This window comes from Chelonia mydas, chromosome 9 (genome assembly GCF_015237465.2).
Source record: "Chelonia mydas isolate rCheMyd1 chromosome 9, rCheMyd1.pri.v2, whole genome shotgun sequence".
In the NCBI taxonomy this organism is placed as follows: domain Eukaryota; kingdom Metazoa; phylum Chordata; order Testudines; family Cheloniidae; genus Chelonia; species Chelonia mydas.
The window spans coordinates 14,835,929-14,855,690 of NC_057855.1; the positions used below are offsets into that span (position 1 = coordinate 14,835,929).

At 39.9% G+C, this 19,762-nt stretch overlaps 1 protein-coding gene across 1 annotated transcript in view; it reads left to right on the top strand.

Moving 5' to 3' along the window:
* SPATA16 (spermatogenesis associated 16) overlaps positions 1-19,762 on the top strand; it is a 110,177-nt gene that overhangs the window by 41,252 nt on the left and 49,163 nt on the right. The window contains exon 4 of the mRNA XM_007056999.3: positions 8,650-8,734. Within this exon, the coding sequence (XP_007057061.2) occupies positions 8,650-8,734 (85 nt within the window). The remainder of the gene's footprint in view (positions 1-8,649; positions 8,735-19,762) is intronic.

A 19,762-nucleotide genomic window follows, 5' to 3' on the forward strand; every position in this document is an offset into this window, starting at 1 on the left:
AGTCATCAAACCCTGATTGTGCTAATTTCACACCTCTCTCCTGTGTTCAAAATTCTGTAGAAACCAAATTTTGTTTATCTGAAACTCTGATTATCTGGTGGTTTCCGATATCTCCAGAGACCTTAAAATAATCAGAGTTTCCCTTTATTCGTGACCTGGGACAGATGTTTAAACCTGAACTATTATTTCTTTGTTCATGCTCCAAGTTAGCTAATTAGGTAAAAAAGGAACTGCCTCCAACCCTATTCCAATTTTATATATATATATATATATAAAATCTTCTTTCTGTTTAGAACCTCCAGAAAATGTAAGCTGTACCATACCAGAAGAGGATAGTGGTTCACCTAGTCTGATACCTTGCCTCTGAGGGGTGGTATCAGGATTTTGGAAAGGAAGGTTATGAAATCAGAGTAACATTAACACCAGAAAGACATGGGTTTGTGTATTAGAGACAATCTTGTAGAGCTATTAAAACTGCAAAAGAAGTATAACTAAATTTTCCATTTGAAGATTGAGACCCAGCTAACTGACAGTACAATGGGGCCCTGATTTGGACCTTTAGACACTATTATAGAATCATTCAAACCATAGAAATGTAGAACTGGAAAGGACCTTGATAGGTCATTTAGTCCAGTCCCCTGCACTGAGGCAGGACTCAGTATTATCTAGACCATCCCTGCCAAATGTTTGTCTAACCTGTTCTTAAAAATCTCCAATGAGAGAGATTCCACAACCTCCCTAGGTAATTTGTTCCAGTGTTTAACAACCCTTACAATTAAGAAGTTTTTCCTAATGTCTAAACTAAATCTCCCTTGCTGCAATTTAAGTCCATTGCTTCTTGTCCTGTCGTCAGTGGTTAAGGAGAACAATTTATCACCATCCTCTTTATAACAACTTGTTACATTCTTAAAGACTATTCTCATGTTTCCCCTCAATTTTCTCATCTGACCACTAAACACGTTGTTTTCAGTCTTTCCTTACAGATCATGTTTTCTAGACCTTTAATAATTTTTGTTGCTCTCCTCTGGACTTTCTCCAGTTGGGCCACATCTTTCCCAAAGTGTGGTGCCCAGACCTGCACACAACAATACTCCAGTTGAGGCCTTATCAGTGCTGAAGAGAGTGGAAGAATTACTTCTTGTGCCTCACTTACAACCCTCTTGCTAATACAGCCCACAGTGATGTTTACTTTTTTTCGCAATAATATTACCTTTTTTACTCATATTTAGTTTGTGATCCACTCTAACCCCCAGATCCTTTTCTGCAGTATTTGTTCCTAGGCAGTCATTTCCCATTTTGCATTTGTGCAATTAGTCATTCCTTCCTAAGTGGAGTACTTGCATTTGTCCTTATTGAATTTCATCCTATTTATTTCAGACAGTTTGTCAAGATGATTTTGAATTCTAATCCTATTCTCCAAAGCTCTTGCAACTCCTCCTAGCTTGGTATCATCCACAAACTTTATAAGTGTACTCTCTGTGCCATTATCCAAGTCATTTATTAAGGTATTGAATAGAACCAGATCTAGGACAGATCCTTGCCAGGCCTCACTCGATATATCATTCCAGCTTGGTTGTGAACCATTTATAACTACTCTCTTAGTATGCTTTACCAACCAGTTGGGCACCCACCTTATAGTAGGTTCCTCAAAGCTATATTTCCCTAGTTTGTTTATGAGAAGGTCATGCGAGACAGTATCAAAAGCCTGACTAATGTCAAGATATATCAAATCTACTGCTTCGTCCCTATCCACAAGGTTTGCTACCCTGGCAAAGAAGGATAGTAGGTTGATTTGACATGATTTGTTCTTGACTGTTATTTATTACCTTATTTTCTTCTAGGTGCTTACAAATTGTTTGTTTGATTATTTGATCCATTATCTATCCAGGTTCCAAAGTTAAATTGACTGGTCTATAATTCCCAGGGTTGTCCTTATTTCCCTTTTCATAGATAGGTACTACATTTGCCATTTTCCAATTCTCTGGGAAATTTTCCCATACTCTGTGAGTTCTCAGAGATAATCACTAATGGCTCAGAGTTCTCTTCAGCCAGTTCCTTACGTATTCTGGGATGTATTTCATTAAGTCCTACCTTGAAGACATCTAACTTGTCTGAGTAATTCTTAACTTGTTCTTTTCATATTTTAGTCTCAGATTCTAACTCATTTATACTGATGTTCGCTATGTTAGTCATCTAATCACTGCTAACTTTTTTGATGGAAATTGGAACAAAAAGGGCATTTAACACTTCGGCTGTTGCTGCATTTTCTGTTATTGTCTTTCCCTCCTCATTGAGTAGTGGACTTACCCTATCCTTGATCTTCCTCTTGCTTCTCAAGGACTTTTAAAATGTTTTCTTGTTACCTTTAATGTCCGTAGCTCGTTTAATCTTGCTTTTTGCCTTGGTCTTTCTAATTTGGTCCCTATATGCTTGTGTTATGTTTTTGTATATATTCATCCTTTGTACTTTGACCTCGTTGCCACTTTTTGTATGACTCTTTTTTGAGTTTCAGGTAGTCAAAGATCTCCTGGTTAAGGCAAGGTTGTCTCTTACCATACATCTTATCTTTTGTATGCATTGGAATAGTTTGCTCTTGTGCCCCATTAATGTTTTTTTTTTAAACTGCAAACTTTCTTGAACTCTTGTTTTCCCTTAGACTCGCTTCCCATGGGATCTTGCCTATCAGTTCTCTGAGCTTGTTAAAGTCTGCCTTCTTGAAGTCCATTGTCTTTCTTCTGTTGTTTTCCCTCCTACCACTCCTTAGAAGCATGAACTCTATAATTTCATGATCACTTTCACTCAAGCTGCCTTCCACTTTCAAATTCTCAACCAGTTCCTCCCTGTTTGTCAGAATCAAATCTAGCACAGCATCTCCCCTAGTTGCTTTCTCCACCTTCTGTAATAAAATATTGTCTCTGATGCATTCCAAGAACTTGGACTAGATGACCTCCTGAGGTCCCTTCCAACCCTGATATTCTATGATTCTATGACTCTATGAGGGGCTTCAGAACCAGCAGCTCCTTTCCCTATTCTCGGTCAGGCTTTAGGTGAGTTGTCAGGGGTTTGTGGAGTTGGTTGTAGGTTTTGGTAAGCAGTGCTTAGTTCAGTCCAAGCTTGACACCAGTACAGACTTCAGACTGGATGGCAAAGGGTAGCACTACCTCAGAGCAGATCGCGGCAAGGATAGGAAAAAGCTATGTGCCACCATGCCAATCCACATGGCCTCCTAATTGTTCCTTTCTTTGTGGGCAAATAGCTGAAGGAAGAATTTGTGATGCATTTCTCATTGGGGCAACAATAGAAATTCTCAAGAGAGAGTGAGGGAAAAGACTAATTTCTAATGGGTAAAGAAGGGTAGTCTCTGTGGTGCATTGCTAAAAATAGAGGGTAAGAATGGAAACTGCCTGACAACGTCTTGGTGGTCATTGCTGGTCTTGCTATTAAACTTAGTACCTTCCATCTGAGTTCTCAAACATTTTGGCTATTAATGAATTAAGCCCCCAATACTCCTATAACACAAGAAGTGTTATTTAATTTACAGATGAAGAAGCAAAGACAGAGACTAAGGCCAATGTTTTCAAATGCAGCCACTAACTTTGGGTTTGTCAGGTTTGGGAATGATATTTCAGCGGTGCTAAGCTCCTGGTACTGCCTCTGACTTCAGCTGGAGTTGTGGATGTGCAGCTCCTCTGAAATTCAGGCCATATTTAAGGTGTCTCAAGCTGGACACCACGCTTTTGACATTTGGGTCTGATTTACTCAGTGTCATCCAAGGAAAATATGGCAGAGCTGGGAACAGAACCCAGATCCTAATCCCAGTCCCATTGCTTTAACCAGAAAACCTAAAAAAAAACAAACTTTGAAGACAAGAGGTCGCTTTCCATGTAGGATGGTTCACTGGTAAAGCCTATTTATTTGAACTGGCTTCCTAATAAACTGCCAGCAACTACTTGTTCTCTTTCAGTCCAGATTATCCATGCACGTTTGGTGCCACCTGAGCAATATGAGTAATGAGGAGTGTATTGATAGCCTTAGAAATTACAAGTTTGTACAGGTCTGTATTTTATACAGTGATGCCATGTCACTGAAGGTGTCAGAAACAGGGAGAGGATGACATGAACTGGAGTCATATTACACAGCATTGTCTTGAAAACACTGTTTATCTGACCATAGTTATAAAGCTAGAATTTGTCCTGTCCCTGCATAGCTGCTTTAAGGCAGGAAGTGTGCCAATAGGAGCTTTCTCCCCTTCTTGTGTCTCTCTCTGCCTTCCCCCTCCCCCGCCCCCATGTAGGGACAGAGGACAAGTACATTCTTTGTGCTCAGGGGAGTGCAGGGACAGGTTAGGCACCTAATTCCCATTGAAATCCAGGGGAATTAGTCACTTAACTCACTTTGACACTTTTAAAAATCTATCAACATCTATCAGCATCTTTAGGTACCTAAATACCCTTGAAAATCTAGCCCTTGGAAGCCTAAGTCCCACTGGCTTTAAATAACAGGTAGGCTTCTAAGAACGAAGGGCTTTTTTGAAAATGGGACTCAGGCTCATAAGTCACTGAGGCACTTTTGAAAATGTTACTTCAGATCCTCTGCTGGTGACCCATATTCATTTCCTTCTCTTTTTGGCTCCTTCATTAGAGCTATAACTTTATTTCTGCAGATGACGCATGATTCCATATTCTTTGCTCTGATTTCTTTCTTCATTGCTTTATGTTTGAAAGGATTTCAGCAAAGAGGACAATGCTGTCTTCAAATCTAAGGCAATTTGGGAAGCTGTCTGTCAGTCGGGTGGCCTTCTTCTTCCTTTTATAATAAACAAACAAATGACTGATAATACTTTACACAGTTATAAAGGGCTTTCCTTCTGAAAATCTCAGAGAGCATTTCAAACATTAATGAATTAATACAACACGTTTGGGAAGAAGGTGTCCCCATTTTGGAAACAGAGATATTAAAGTGATTTTCCCAAGGTCATAAAGGAATTCTGATGACCTGGGAAACAGAACCTGGATTTCCTAACTGTGAGGCTTTTGGTATAACCACAAGATTGTCCTTCCTCTCATTTATAATTTCTGAAAACCTTCTCAGGCAACAGTTAAAAGCATTTAGATGAAATAGTCTCTTATGAGTAAGCCCATGTTTCAGCTTGATCTTCTAATTTTCCATAATCGGTTCTTGTATAGTGTGTGTCTACTATCACCTCTTCTTCTAGTGCTTCCAATTTTCCATTCTTTTCTACCTTTGCAAAATCTACAATGTGCATTAGGCTGTTAAAAAAATAACCCAAGTTATTAACATTTAGAAATTAGCTACAGGTCAAGCAGAGTATCTTTTACATATGTATATTGAATGGGATGGACCAAACGGCAGGTTGATATAATACTAAATATGGATTAACACCAGAGACAGTAAAGACTCTAAGGGAGCCATACCTTGTGAGTTAGTCAATTTTACACTTAAAATTAGAGAGAGAATAAAATGTACACAACTCTACATTATACTGAAACATTGTATTTTTATTAAGGGTTGATGATGACAATACATGTCATGAGAGTGGAACTCAATGGCTTTATAAATGTCACCTGAACTCCCAAGATAAACAGAGCGCTATAACTCGCGCACCAGATTATGGTGTATCATTTATTTTCCATTTCCATCTGTGTTTTGGGAAGAGCAGAAAGTGCAGGTCCCTTGAAATAGAGGTCCCTTGTGTATAGTAGTTGACATTCATTTAAAGCAGAGTGAGACACCATCTTCTGTATTGCTACTGTGATTTGTATTACAGTAACACCAGAACTGAGATTGCGGTGCTGTAAAAACACAGAGTAAGTTCCTTCTGCAAAGAGCTTACATGCTAGAGTTAGGATAGGTAACAGGTAGGAGAAAGGAAGGATTATTATACCCATTTTGCTGATGGGGAACTGAGGCACAGAGAGACTAAGGGCCAGATTTGTAAAGGTATTTCGGTGCTGAAAGGTGTAGGTACGTTACTAGTGGGATTTACGAAAGTGCTTAAGAAGGGGCAGAAATTTAGCAAGAACTGGAACAGATGCTGTAAACTAAACATGGAGACATCACATGTGTACATGGTTAGAACCCTGTTCATAAAAATGAGAACAAAATAATGGGGAGGAATAATAGGGAAAGGGTATCATCTGAAGTACAATGGTGCCTCAAACACTGTACAAAGATTTAGTAAGAAATGGTCCTTGTTGTCTTACAAATTAAACAGGCAAGACAGTCAAGTATTATTGTTCCTACTTTACAGACAGGAAGCTGGGTCACAGAGAGATGAGGTGGCTTGTCTAAGGTCACACAGGAAGTCTGTGTCATGTACGAATCCACATCTGAGTCCCAGTACAGTGCTTGAACTACAAAACTACCCCGAAAACTGTTTGAAGCTGAGGCTGTCCATGTCATAGAAATGATAGGTGGATTTGGGGTTACATTTTCAACAGGATAGAGTCATCTGGATGATAGGCTCAGCGAGTGTTGCCTGGAGTGAGGATGGGGAAACAAACTCCTGGCATATGCCAACCGACCCATCTGGTCATATTTGGCCCATGGCAGAGCTACTTGGCATCCCCACAGTGACACATTCATACTGCAGTGGACAGAATGAGGCCATGATGAGCATGACATTTTGGAGTTAGGATCTGCAAAATTTAATCTTTAAAATTGCAGCAGTTGTTGAGTAATAGGTCCAGATGCAATACCAACTACCAAATGTTTGCTTATTTCTGCATTCACCTAACATAAAGCCAGCTGAATGGATTATGGATCCTATCCGTGCACCTTCCCATTTCAGCAAAGCTTAGAAAATGGAAACATATCAAACCTGGATAGATAACATTTCTTGGTATTGGAAAGAATCCATAGCTGCAGATAGCAGGCACAGTTCTTAAATAAATCTCTCCTCATCACACACATGCCTGGTGAGCTGGAACTAGAACTAAAGACTTTTAGCTCCTCTGGCCTTCTTCAGGCCTCGCCACTTTACTTGAAGAAGACCTGCTTTAGTTCATAATAAAAGTCTCTTGTCTTTCTTTTGGGCTAGATGATAGAGGGCAGCATCACTCACACACACACACAATACATTTCAATACTAACTATTGCCTTTACCAGAGCGGGTGGAAATATTACAGACCACCCTACATATCAATTGTGAACAACAATACAAAATCGTTCTACAAATCTAGGCAAAATCCTTTCAGATCTCTTGCAGGGTTCTTATGTAGCTTCTCCCTTCCTCTTCAGTTATGTGCTGGGGGTGAAATCCTGGCCCCACTAAAGTTAATGAGAGTTTTGCCATTGACTTCATGGTGGCCATGATTTCACCCTTTGTGTCTACTGTATCAAGGTTGCAAGAGTACTAAATGTGCTCAGTTAGATGCTGTTCTTTGTCCTACTGAAGTCACTGGGACTTGTGCCAGTGACTTGAATGAGGACTAGATATAGAGCCTTAGAGCTAAACCCAGCCCTCAGATGCAAATCCATGGCTTCCACTGAAGTCATCTCTCCCACTGAAGTCAATGGAAGCTGCATGCATACAACTGAGCGCAGATTTCGTTCCTAGGTCTATAAGACAGTATCACAATATGCAGCCCCCTAATACCAGGCCTGCTTTGAAATGTTTATTATTAAATCCTTGTAATTTTTGGTCAGATCTTGTTAAGAACATAATACTGTCTTAGAAAACAATCTGAAAGGGTATTACAACAGGATTGGGATTACTTGTTGCAATACACTTAACTGGGGGGAGATTTCAAATTCAATTTACAGTAATGTCAAAGTACAATTAATATATAGGCAATGATAAGGGAAACATGCAGACGTACACATTGATAGCACTACTTCAACAAATAAACTTTTGGTGCTAGTAATTAGGTACACAAGATTATTATATGTTTAATTGACTAAAGTGACAATTTGGAATTACATCTAGTAACATTTAATTGGATTTGGAATCTCCAGAGGATAGGAAATGGAGAGCAGTGTGGAGAAGCAGCAATAAAAGCAAACTGATTTTCTAAAGTAGGTGAAAACGAAGCATTAATATCTGCTTTACAATAGTTTTTAATATCCCCCCAGTCTAATAAGAGTAATGCAATGGTTGTAACAAACAGTCTGGATACTAAAGCGTATTCAATTAGATACAAAGATTGCTGATTGGTTTGGGGTTTTTTTATAGCATAATTTAATCAAAGGTGAACTATGTTTGACTTTGCTGTAGACTGAGATATTCTCAGACTCACAGTACATCCCAGTGCTGTTCTGGAAGAAATGTAGACTGTATTTAATGTATTTTAGTCCATAAATGCTTTAAAGCATAATAAGCAGCAGCCAGAATAAAATATTTTTGAGCAGCCATTAAATATCTGAGCACAATATAAATAGAAAAACCATAAAAGGAAAAAATGTAAGGTTGTTTTCTCGCATATAGTTTAGCTACCTAATAAAAATGCTTGCTGTATTCCCAAAATATGTTTTACTGTTGAGCAATGACTGATAGTTCTGTATAACTGTGTACCCTTTTTATATAAACTTCATATTATATTCATTTTATATTATCTGCTTTAAAAACTTGGTACTTTTATCTCAGCCCCCTCCCCAATATTCACATCTTTATTCTGCTCTTGTCATTAGGAGTGCCATGACTGCTGACTACGTGTACTGGCTGTCAGGAGGCAGTGAGCAGCATATAAGCAAGCTCATCAAACTGTATTGGCAGGTAAAAATTGATGGTCTAACTAGAAAGGAGGAGCCCATCTCACTATTAGAACCAAAATGAAGGATTAGTGCTTAAAAGACTGCCGACAAAGATAGCTCTGGGGCATATCAGTCAGCAGGACACTGTATAGTGCTAACGTATTTATAATTAAGCAGATTTTCTGGGACTAATTTTAAGGGCAAAATTCAAGGTTGTTGTTGACCCTTGGCTCACACTTCAATTTTATGGAGTGCTATAAAATTTAATTCCAGATACTGACCCTTTTTTTAAAAAGTTTGGCTGAGACTGTTTTTCTGATAACTTTTCCTACTCTTTGAAATGGAAGGAAAAATGACCTAAGCAGTGGTCTCAGGGAAACAGAGTACAATAAGAAAGACAACTAGTAAGACCCCAATTCTGCAAAGATTAATCACTGCATGTAGTCCTATCAGCTTTGACGACCCTCATCGCTCGAGCAATTATTACTGTCTTGAGTAAGGTTTTGTAAGATCAGGGCCCTGATCTAACAAAGCACTCAAGCACATGTTTAACTTTAAGCACATGTGTAGCCCCACGGACTGTAATGGGAGTACTGGTGTTCTTGGAAGTAATCAAGTAAGCATTTGCTGGATTGGGGCCTAGAGGCTTAGTGCTAGCTCACTGGTACTGGTTACATCTCTAACCCCTGTCTTAAACACACCCACAAACCCACGTGTATACACACACACACGTGTGTGTGCTCCTGAAACTCTACTGACTCCAGTAACTGCTTGAGAGTGTCTTCTCCTTCCTGTCTCTTTATTTTTAGGATTGGATTAAGGGGCTAATAGAAGGATCTCCTTATTTTTCAGAAACAACAAGAAGTCCGGTGGCACCTTAAAGACTAACAGATTTATTTGGGCATAAGCTTTTGTGGACTAGAACCCACTTCATCGGATGCATGGTGGCCTAGAACCCACTTCATCGGATGCATGGAGTACTTATGACCAAATGGAGTAAGCTTATGCCCAAATAAATCTGTTAGTCTTTAAGGTGCCACGGGACTCCTTGTTGTTTTTGTGGATACAGACTAACACGGCTACCCTCTGATACTTATTTTTCAGTTGCTTCTTCCCATCCACTCTCTGGGCATTAGTTCCCTACTTCTCCCCTTCCTGTTTGTGCCTTCCCTCCTGATTGCCCAAGCTGGCCCTAAGCACAACCATAACATGGTGCAAACACTGTGTGGCAGCTGGGGTTCCAGCTTTTGGGGGACCCACCTCCCAATTTGCAGATGGGGCCCATTCCATTCTTCTGGCAGTGAGACCCAACAAGAAGTTCATCCCCTACCATCAGAGAGTAATTCATGGGCTGTCCCTCCACTCTCCAGCACTTAGGGCCAAAGGCAAAGGTGAGCCCTCTATCAGTTATAAAACTAATTCTTTCCACTCCCTGATTGATATTTGCCCCAGCTGTACCTCCCTATCTGCATGTCCCATTGTCCAAACAAGTGCTTCGTGGCCTGACTCCCAGGATGAGATGAAAGATGTTTTATGTCAAGCTACTTTGTCACTGGTTAAATGGTTAATACAAATCCATACAATCTACAATGGTTTCATACATTATGCATAAACTTTACCTTATGATAAAATATCAGGATCTGATTCTGATCCCACTTACACTGGTGTACACCGTATCACAGTTACTCTTTGTTGTATGAAGACCAAAAGAAAAAACACTTCTAATTTACCACAGTGGAATGAAGATCAGAATCAGGCCCTTTATGTTCCAGCATCACTCCTGGAGGTCTGCAGGATGAATCTTCCCTTTCCTAGGGTGACCAGATAGCAACTGTGAAAAATCGAGAAAGGGAGTGGAGGGTAATAGGCGCCTATATAAGAAAAAGTCCCAAAAAATTGGACTGTCCCTTTAAAAACAGGACATCTGGTCACCCTACCCTTACCTAAATTGTTAGCTGCATCCTCTGACTTCTTATTTATACACACGAATACATCTCACCCTAGGAGCCATCATCTTTCAGAACTGTTGTGAGTGCAAAGCATGTCTAGTTTACTGAGCTAGAATTTGCTGTGCCTGTGAACTTTCAAATGTGAATCGACCAAAGGACCTGTGTATTAACCTCTACCTCAGCCCAGGTTCCAGCTCCACTCCCATTCTGTGGGCTTGATTCATGGGCTGGACACTGGGAAGGGTATTTTCCCCCTACATGCTTACTGCATATGCATCAGGAGATCCAGTAAAGTCCCAACTCCCCAAGACCTCACTGGTGGGAACATGCAGTCTTTGCCATCTCTGTTCCTATTTCTTTTCTGCCTGTCCTTGGAGCTGGAATTGCTCATCTCCTTTGTTTGCAGAAGCTGTGACATGTCAACAAAGATCTTCCCGTTTGTTTGATCTCTCCAGGTGCTTGATTTTCACTCTGAGGCAGACATTGCTTCACTGGACAAAGTCACTGGCTTTCAATTTAGTGTCTTTAGCATGGGATAAGGACTCAATAACATCTAGGAGTGTTCACATACAGGCAGCTAGGGCCCAATATTGTGCCCACTGAAATCAGTAGAAGTATTGGGGCCTAAGAAAGCACTGTATGTTGAAGATGCATGAACAACAACCTTACCTTTTTGAGTTGCTGAATTCTGTGCATTCAGCATTAAGGGTCACTTCAGTGTTAATAGTGCCCATAGCAATGATTACCCAGTATTTTGTGGGGCATGACACCATTGAGACCTATCACCAGAGGGTGACCGGGTAGCATTAACAAGTAGTGATCTTTATGTTAATGTTCTCTCTTTATCTCTGATTAAACTGAAAATAACTTGTCACGACTGTACATGCTTATGTGCCTTTGTAACCAAAGCAACAGCTATTGATGCACGCTCCTTTTCTTGTTAACCATTCTCCTCCTCCGGAATTCTGCAAGGCAGTCTCACGATTTTGAGGGAAAGTAGAGAAGAGGACATACCCAGGATGGATATCTTCGTGGAGATCATTAAGGCTCTTTACTTTGGTAAAGACTGATTTTTATGCGGCAGGAAAACTATCACACTTTACTTTTGATCCAATGGCCTGACACAAGGTTTTCAGGATTCTACTGGCTATCTTCGTATCTTCACTTAGTGATTTTGCTTTGGAATAAGACTCATCTTCTGCCTCTTCCATGGCTTCGAATGTGTCACCCTTCTTGAATCTTTCCACTGGCTAGCTTCCTCTTACTGCATAAAACTGAGACTCTTTATCCATATAGACAAAGCTCTTTATTATCATCTTGCCTCCATCAATATCTCACCCTTTTTTCCTTCCTCTGTTCCTTATGATCACATTGATCCTTTCATCTTATTTCTCCCTTCATCCCTCTCTCTAGTTTTTGGTTGCCCCTATCCCTGACAACATCTGCCAAAAATCCTCTTCCTCCTTCAAATCCCTCCTTAAAACATACCTGTTTAAACAGCCCTTTCTCATCATAGTAACCCCTAGACTTTTTTTCTTCTCCACTGATGGCCTATGTCTTCTCTTGTGTTTGTTTGTCTTTAGATATATATATAAACCCAGTAATTCCTGTATCAATCCCAATCATTTGTGGTTGAACTAAAGAATATCTTTTAGAAAGACATCCCATCCTGATTTAGACATTTCAGTGATGGAGAATTCACCTCGTCCTTTGGAAAGATAATCTATTGGTTAATTACTCTGTGTTAAAAATGCACACCTTATTTCCACCTTGACTTTGGCTAGTTTTAACTTTCAGCCATTGTATATTACTATGCCATTATCTCTACTAGAGAAAAGAGCCCTTTACTGACAGATATCTTCTCCCTAGTTACGAACTCATAAACTGTGATCAAGGCCCCTCTTAAGCTTCTCTTCATAAACTAAATAGATTGAGCTCCTTAAATCTCTCACTCTAAGGCAGGTCTTTCATTCACTATATTTCTGTGAAATGATGTGTAATATGACATACAATATTAGTTCTGAATAATAATCTTTTCTGTCTACTCCATTATGAGGTGGAAGTATAATTAGAGCTCAGTGGGGAATGGTTTTCCCATCCCAAATAAGGATGAAAAATCAAAATCTCAAGTTCTCTCAAACTGAAACTCTGAAGAAAACAAATTGAATTGGGTCAGTCGACATATTTCATTTACATAATTTCTGTTTCATTTTTATTTCAACCTTTTTCTACATTTTTACGAACTGAAAAGTCATTTCAAACTGACAAAATGAATTTTTTGTTTCAAAAATCTTGAAATGGGATGTTTTGACAATTTCAACACTTTTTTCTGAAAAAAATTTGAAATTGGAACTTGATCAATACTGAAACTTTCCCGTGACCAATTTTGGTTTTAACAAATTGGGTTTTTTGGATGAAAACACATTTTGTCAAAACAATTCCTATGTATAATGCTGCATAGCACTGAGTTAATAATTCACTGAATAATAATATCCATTTCAAATTAAGCCTTTTGTTCTGGTCGTAGAATATCTTTTCAAAAGTTTTACCCCACTGGGGGATAACAAATATGTAAAATTAGCAATGTCTGGCTTAGTTGGGATTGGTCATATAAGTCACAAGGTATTTTTTTCTGTTCCTGGATTATTGGGCAAGTGTAACCCCCTGGTGAGTATGTGTTACAGGTCCCTCTCTGTGCTGATCCATGAGGATCTGTCTGTTACAACACCAGCTAGAGAACCTTCAGGATCTGTGGCTGTTTGTGCCTGGGCCTTTTGGACTTGGCTTTCTACAAACATTTATGTCAGTTCAAGTGTATTGCTCAAACATTTACAGAAAAGAAGGGGGACACTAGTGGTAGAAGCAAATTCTTTAAATATTTAAATGGAATTTGTTTTGCTCTGTTTATGCAATGTTCATTGAGACTTCAGCCCTTCCCATGTCAAAAATCTATGGTGCATAAACACAAAATAATTCATTTACAGTGTGATGAAGCAACTAGACCCCAATCCTACATGGTCTGAGTACTTCTTGAGTAGTACCTTCAATTCCCATAGAGGTCAACTTCAGGATCACGACCCAAGAGAGCAAGGTTAATAGCAAGAAAACTCAGACTATAACCAAAATGCCATCAACAATCTTCATTTGGTTATGGGGGCTACCAGCAGCATTATATACTGGTTCTATAGATGTGTCCGGTAATCAGCACTGCATGGCATGTCAGGTTTTCAGCTTGGCAACAGGGAAAATGTTTTGTAATCCTTCTAATGGAATGTTTCACGTGAATTGACAGTTTAGTTGCTTTGGATAGCTGGGGTATCATCTTAGTGAGAAAATGTATTTCTCGTCAATTTTTGAGGGCACCATATATTTTGTGGCTAAGCTTGTTGTCATATTTCACTTCAGAAGTGCCCTGTCTGGCAATCCATGTTCATAGAAAGTCCATTGGCTTCAGCTTGTATTTTGTAAGTGTAAGTACTTCAGGATAGGGCCCATATTTTTGAAACAATGTACTTAGAGGCAAATATCCAAGTTACATATACCCTAGTAGAATGTATTTTTGCCCTAAGAAGTATTTTTTAACTTTTCTCATTGTGGGAAAGGGTAACGTGTTTCTTTTCATCTTCTCTCATCGCTCTTGCCAATAAAATCTGTAGGCCTATCCAAATTGTATATATGAGACATGGATATTTTAAAGGATTAATCCCTTTGTGCTTTTAATTTTCCAATTGAAGTTTGGAGTGAAATTATCTTGCATTTCCGGGCCTGCCCACTACTCTGGGTCCCAGCCCAGAGGCTCTAGGGATAGCGGTAAACCGCTTGAACTAGTGGTTCCTTCCCCTGGGCTACTTCCCTCTCCTGCCCTTCAGCTTGTGGGGCTTCCTGCCCTCCCTCTGCACAAACCAGGTGTCCCTTTAGCTAGGGTCTTGGCCTTCTTAGCCCACCGCTGCACTTCTCCAAACTCTCCTCTGCTTCCCTCCAAACTGCTCTCTGCTCCAACACCAATCCACTCTACTTCAACTCCTCCAAACTGCTCTCTACTTCAACATCAATCCACTCTGCTTCAACTAGCTCAGTGGTTTGAGCATTGGCCTGCTAAACCCAGGGTTGTGAGTTCAGTTCTTGAGGGGGCCATTTAGGGATCTGGGGCCAAAATTGGGGATTGGCCCTGCTTTGAGCAGGGGGTTGGACTAGATGACCTTCTGAGGTCCCTTCCAACTCTGATATTCTATGATTCTATGAACTCCTCCAAACTGCTCTCTGCTCCAACACCAATCCACTGGGCTTCAACTCCTTCCCTTGTCTGACTGAAGCAGGGGGTGGTTATCAGGTGACTGGCTTCAGGTGCTCTAATTGGCTTCAGGTGCTTTAATTAATCTATAGCAAACTTTCTTCCCTCTACAGGGAATAAGGCTCCCTTCTAACACTCTCCTGCTGCCCTCTGGCTAGGCTGTATCACAACACAAAAGAAGGATAGTCTTCTTCTTAAGACACTGGACTGTAACTTAGGAGATCTGGCTGCAATTCCTGACTCTGCATTGACTTCCTGTATCATCTTGAGCAAGTCACTTAAGATCTGATCTAAAGCCAATTAAAGTTATTTCTTCTTTGTCATACTTATTTGGATTATAAGCTTTTTAGGGCAGGAACTGTCCTATTAGTAGGTGCTTCCATCATAACAGTATTTGAGCACCTCCCAACCGTTAATATATTTTTCTTCCCAATACACGTATGAGGTAAGGAATTTCTAATATTCCCATTTTGCAGATGGGGAAACTGAGTCAGAGAGAGACCAAGTGCCTTGTGCAAGATCACACAGGGTAGTTATGGCAAAGCAGGAATTGAAACTAGGTCTCCCTCAGCCTAGGCTACTGCACTAACCACTTGACTGTCCTTCCTCACTGAGGAAGTGTTTGTACAACCCCATTGCCATCAGAATCCTAATCACAGTTGGAGTTTCTGTAATATTTTGTCCCTTTGCTTATGAGATTGCACCAATCACTTGTTCTTGAATTTTTCACTGCTCCATAAAATAGCAGCGAGTTAATATCATATCTGATACTATTTTAAAGGCTTTTTTTTGCTGTAGTTGTTATTAGTATCTTCATCAAGGCAGCCTTATGCATGTATCTAACCAGGTTATTTTTAAATTATTTTTTCCACACAGTCGTTTCCCTTTATTAATTTTCCTCCCTTCCACATGATTTCTACTTAGTAATATTTTTTTAATATCAGATAATTAATGGCAGGGTCATTGCTGGTTGAATCATACCGATTTTTTCATACATTGAGAAGTTAACACTTTGAATGTCGCTCTTATTAAAACAAATGGTTTAATTATCTCTAATTTCAGAAGGGATGGATTTATTTAACCAATATTTCAGTTTAAAGTAATAGACAATACATATCTTGGTCATAGTCAGTAGCTATTGAAATCCCAATATAAAGCACAATACAAAACCCAATAAAAGTTTTAACCATTAATGAAGACCCATAAATCATGTTGTCAAAATGAGGTGTAAAAAGAGAGCAATCTGATTGGCTAACAAAAGGTCCATACCATTTTGAAAAATGCAGGAGGGAACAAAAATAATATGAAAATGCCAGGAGTGGAATTCTGAACTCATACACTGCTTAGGGGACGGATTTACTAGACCGCAGAGGGTAGAGAGCTTGAAGATTCATGGGGGAATCTAGACCCATCCAGGAGGATGCCAAGGAAACATTAGGGAAAACCCAGCCTCACCTCCCTCCTAGGCTGCAGGTCTTCTTCAGGAGTTATGCATCCATTATCCATTTCCCCCCATCACTGCATACCACCTCCTCTCTGAAAGGAGATGAAGGAATGCCTGTGCAACTCCTAGAAGTATTAACTGCCACATGAGTTTCCACTTGGACATCTACTCTTATTCTAGGGGGATACCACACAGAGCTTTAGATGAAGTCTCTTAGAAGGGAGTAAACAGTCAGCAGTTTTCAAAAACATGCCTTAATTCTACATATAGTCAAGTTGCCCTGCCACTAGATCAGCAGCCCTTCACTTACATAAAATGTGGTTTGCCATTGCACTGGCCCAGTCATGTTAGTTGATGCATCTCTGAAACCCAATAACGTCATCCTGTTTGTAGGCAGACCATGTCTGTCTCAGTCTGTTGCTGACTGATTAAGCTTCTCATGTTTGGGACTGGTTCCCAAAGGGCATGGAACTGTGTGCTGGGAAGGAGGACTGACGTCTCCTTCAGTTAGCTTTAGCTTTTTGCATTGCTTTCGTGTCAGCTTCTATTTTTCCTGCTAAGGCCACTGAAAAGTTCCAGAAATAAGCATTCCATGTCCCCTTCAAGGGGTATTTCTACTCAGTGTCGCTTCTCATTCCCCTGTGTTTTGAGACTGGAGGACAAGTGCTACAAATAATACTAGGGTCCAGATATTCCTGGATGCAATAGCTGACAGATTTCTTCACTAAATACTCTCCAAATCTACAAGAGGTGATGCCATTTTAGATTTTATATTGCTGAGGAGCTCATAGAAGAACTAGTTGTAAGGGGACAACCTTGGTTTGAATGATCATAGCTAATTCAGTTTAAACTAAATGGAAGGATAAACAAAAATAGATCTGCAACTAGGATCCTTGATTTCAAAGGGTCAAACTTTACAAAATTAAGGGAATTAGTCAGGGAAATGGACTGGACTGAAGAACTCCAGGGTCTGAATATGGAAGAAACTTGGAATTACTTTAAGCCAAAATTGCAGAAACTATCTGAAGCCTGCATCTCAAGTAAGGGGAAAATTTCATCAGTAAGGGTTCCAGACCAAGCTGGATCAGCAAGCATCTCAGACACGTGATTATGAGAAAGTAGAAAGCCTACAAGAAATGGAAGATGGTATGGATCAGCAAGGAAAGCTACCTCTTGGAGATCAGAAAGTGTAGGGGAAAAGTGAGAACTGCCAAAAGCCAAACAGAATTGGACCTTGCAAGAGAAATTAAAACCAATAGTCAATTATTCTATTGCCATATAAATAAAAAGAAAACAAGGAAAGAAGAAGGGGGACTGCTAAACACTGAGGATAAGGTGTAGATCAAAGATAATTTAGGCATGGCCCAACACCTACACAAATACTTTGCCTCAGTTTTTAATAAGGGTAATTCGGAGTTTGGCTAATGGAAATGAGTATATGGAAGTAGAAATTACCACATCTGAGGTGGACGTCAAACTCAAACAGTTTAATGGGACTAAATCAGAGGGCCTAGATAATCTCCATTCAAGAATATTAAAGGAACTGGCACATGAAATTGCAAGTCCAATAGCAAGGATTTTTAATAAACCTGTAAACTCAGGAGTTGAACTATGACTGGAGGATTGCCAATGTAGTACCTATATTTAAGAAAAGGGGGAAAAAGTGATTTGGGAAACCACCTGGCTGTTAGTTTAATCTCAGTTGTACAACTGAACAAATTTTGAAGAGAATGTAGTTAAGGACATAGAGGTAAACAGTAATTGGGATAAAATACAACATTGTTTAAAAAAGTTAGATCATGCCAGACCAGCCTAATCTCTTTCTTTGAGAAAATAGCTGATTCTTTAGACAAAGGAAATGCAAATATAATCTAACTGGATTTCAGTAAGGAATTTGCTAGAGTTCCACATGGGAAATTATTAGTTAAATTTGAGAATAAGGGGACTAAGATGAAAACTGAAAGGTGGATAAGGAACTGGTTAGGTTAGGAGGAGACCAGGTCATACTGGACATCCTGAAAGATGAACTATCATGCTGGAGGGAGATTACTAGTGTAGTTCCTCAGGGATTAGTCTCAGGACCAATCTTCTTTAACATTTTTATTAATGACCTTGCCACAAAAAGTGTGTGTGCATTAATAAAATTTGCAGCTGACACAAAGTTGGGAGGTATTGCCACTACAAAGGAGGACCGGAATATCATATAAGAAGATCTGGATGACTTTGAAATTGGAGTAATAGAAACAGGATGAAATTGAACAGTGCAAGGTCATGCACTTAGGGACTAACAACAAGAATTTTTGTTACAAGCTAGGGACAGATCAGTTGGAAGTGACAGTGGAGGAAAAAGACCTGGATGTATTGGTTGATTACAAGATGACTATCACCCGCCAATGTGATGTGGTCATGAAAAACACTAATGCGATCCTAGGATGCATCAGGCGAGGTATTTCCAGTCGAGCTAGGGAAGTGTAAGTGCCATTATACAAGTCACTTGTAAAACCTCATCTGGAATACTGTGTCCCATGTTTAAGAAAGATTAATTCAAACTGGAACAGGTGCATAGAAGGGATACTAGGATGATGAGAGGAATGGAAAACCTACCTTATGGGTGGAGACTCAAAGAGCTTGGCTTGGGTAGCTGAACCAAACAAAGGGTGAAGGGTGATATGATTGCTCTCTGTAAATAAATCAGAGGGATAAATACCAGGGCGGGAGAGGAGTTATTTAAGTTGAGCACCAATGTTGACACAAGAACAAATGAATATAGACGAGCCATCAACAAGTTTAGACTTGAAATTAGACAAAGGTTTCTAACCATCCGAGGAGTGAAGTTCTGGAACAGCCTTCCAAGGGGAGAAGTGGGGGTTAAAAACCTAATTGGCTTCAAGACGGAGCTTGATAAATTTATGGAGGAAATAGTATGATGAGACTGCCTACAATGGCATGTAGCTCATCTGCGACTGCTAGCAGCAAATATCTCCAATATCTGCTAACGGGACACTAGATGGGGAGGTCTCTCAGTTACTACAGAGAATTATTTCCCTGATGTCTGGCTGTTGGGTCTTGCAGAAATGGTTATGGTCCAATTTGGGGTCAGGAAGGAATTTCCCCTCAGTCAGATTGGCAGAGACCCTGGGGCTTTTTTTTCTTCTCTGCAGCATAGGGCACAGGTTGCTTGCAGGTTTAAACTAGTGTAAGTTGTGGATTCTCTGTAACTTGAAGTCTTTAAATCATGATTTGAGGATAACTCACCCAGAGGTTATGGGTCTATTGTAGGAGTGGGTGGGTGAGGTTCTGTGGCCTGCAATGTGCAGGAGGTCAGACTAGATGATCATGATGGTCGCTTCTGACCTTAAAATCTAA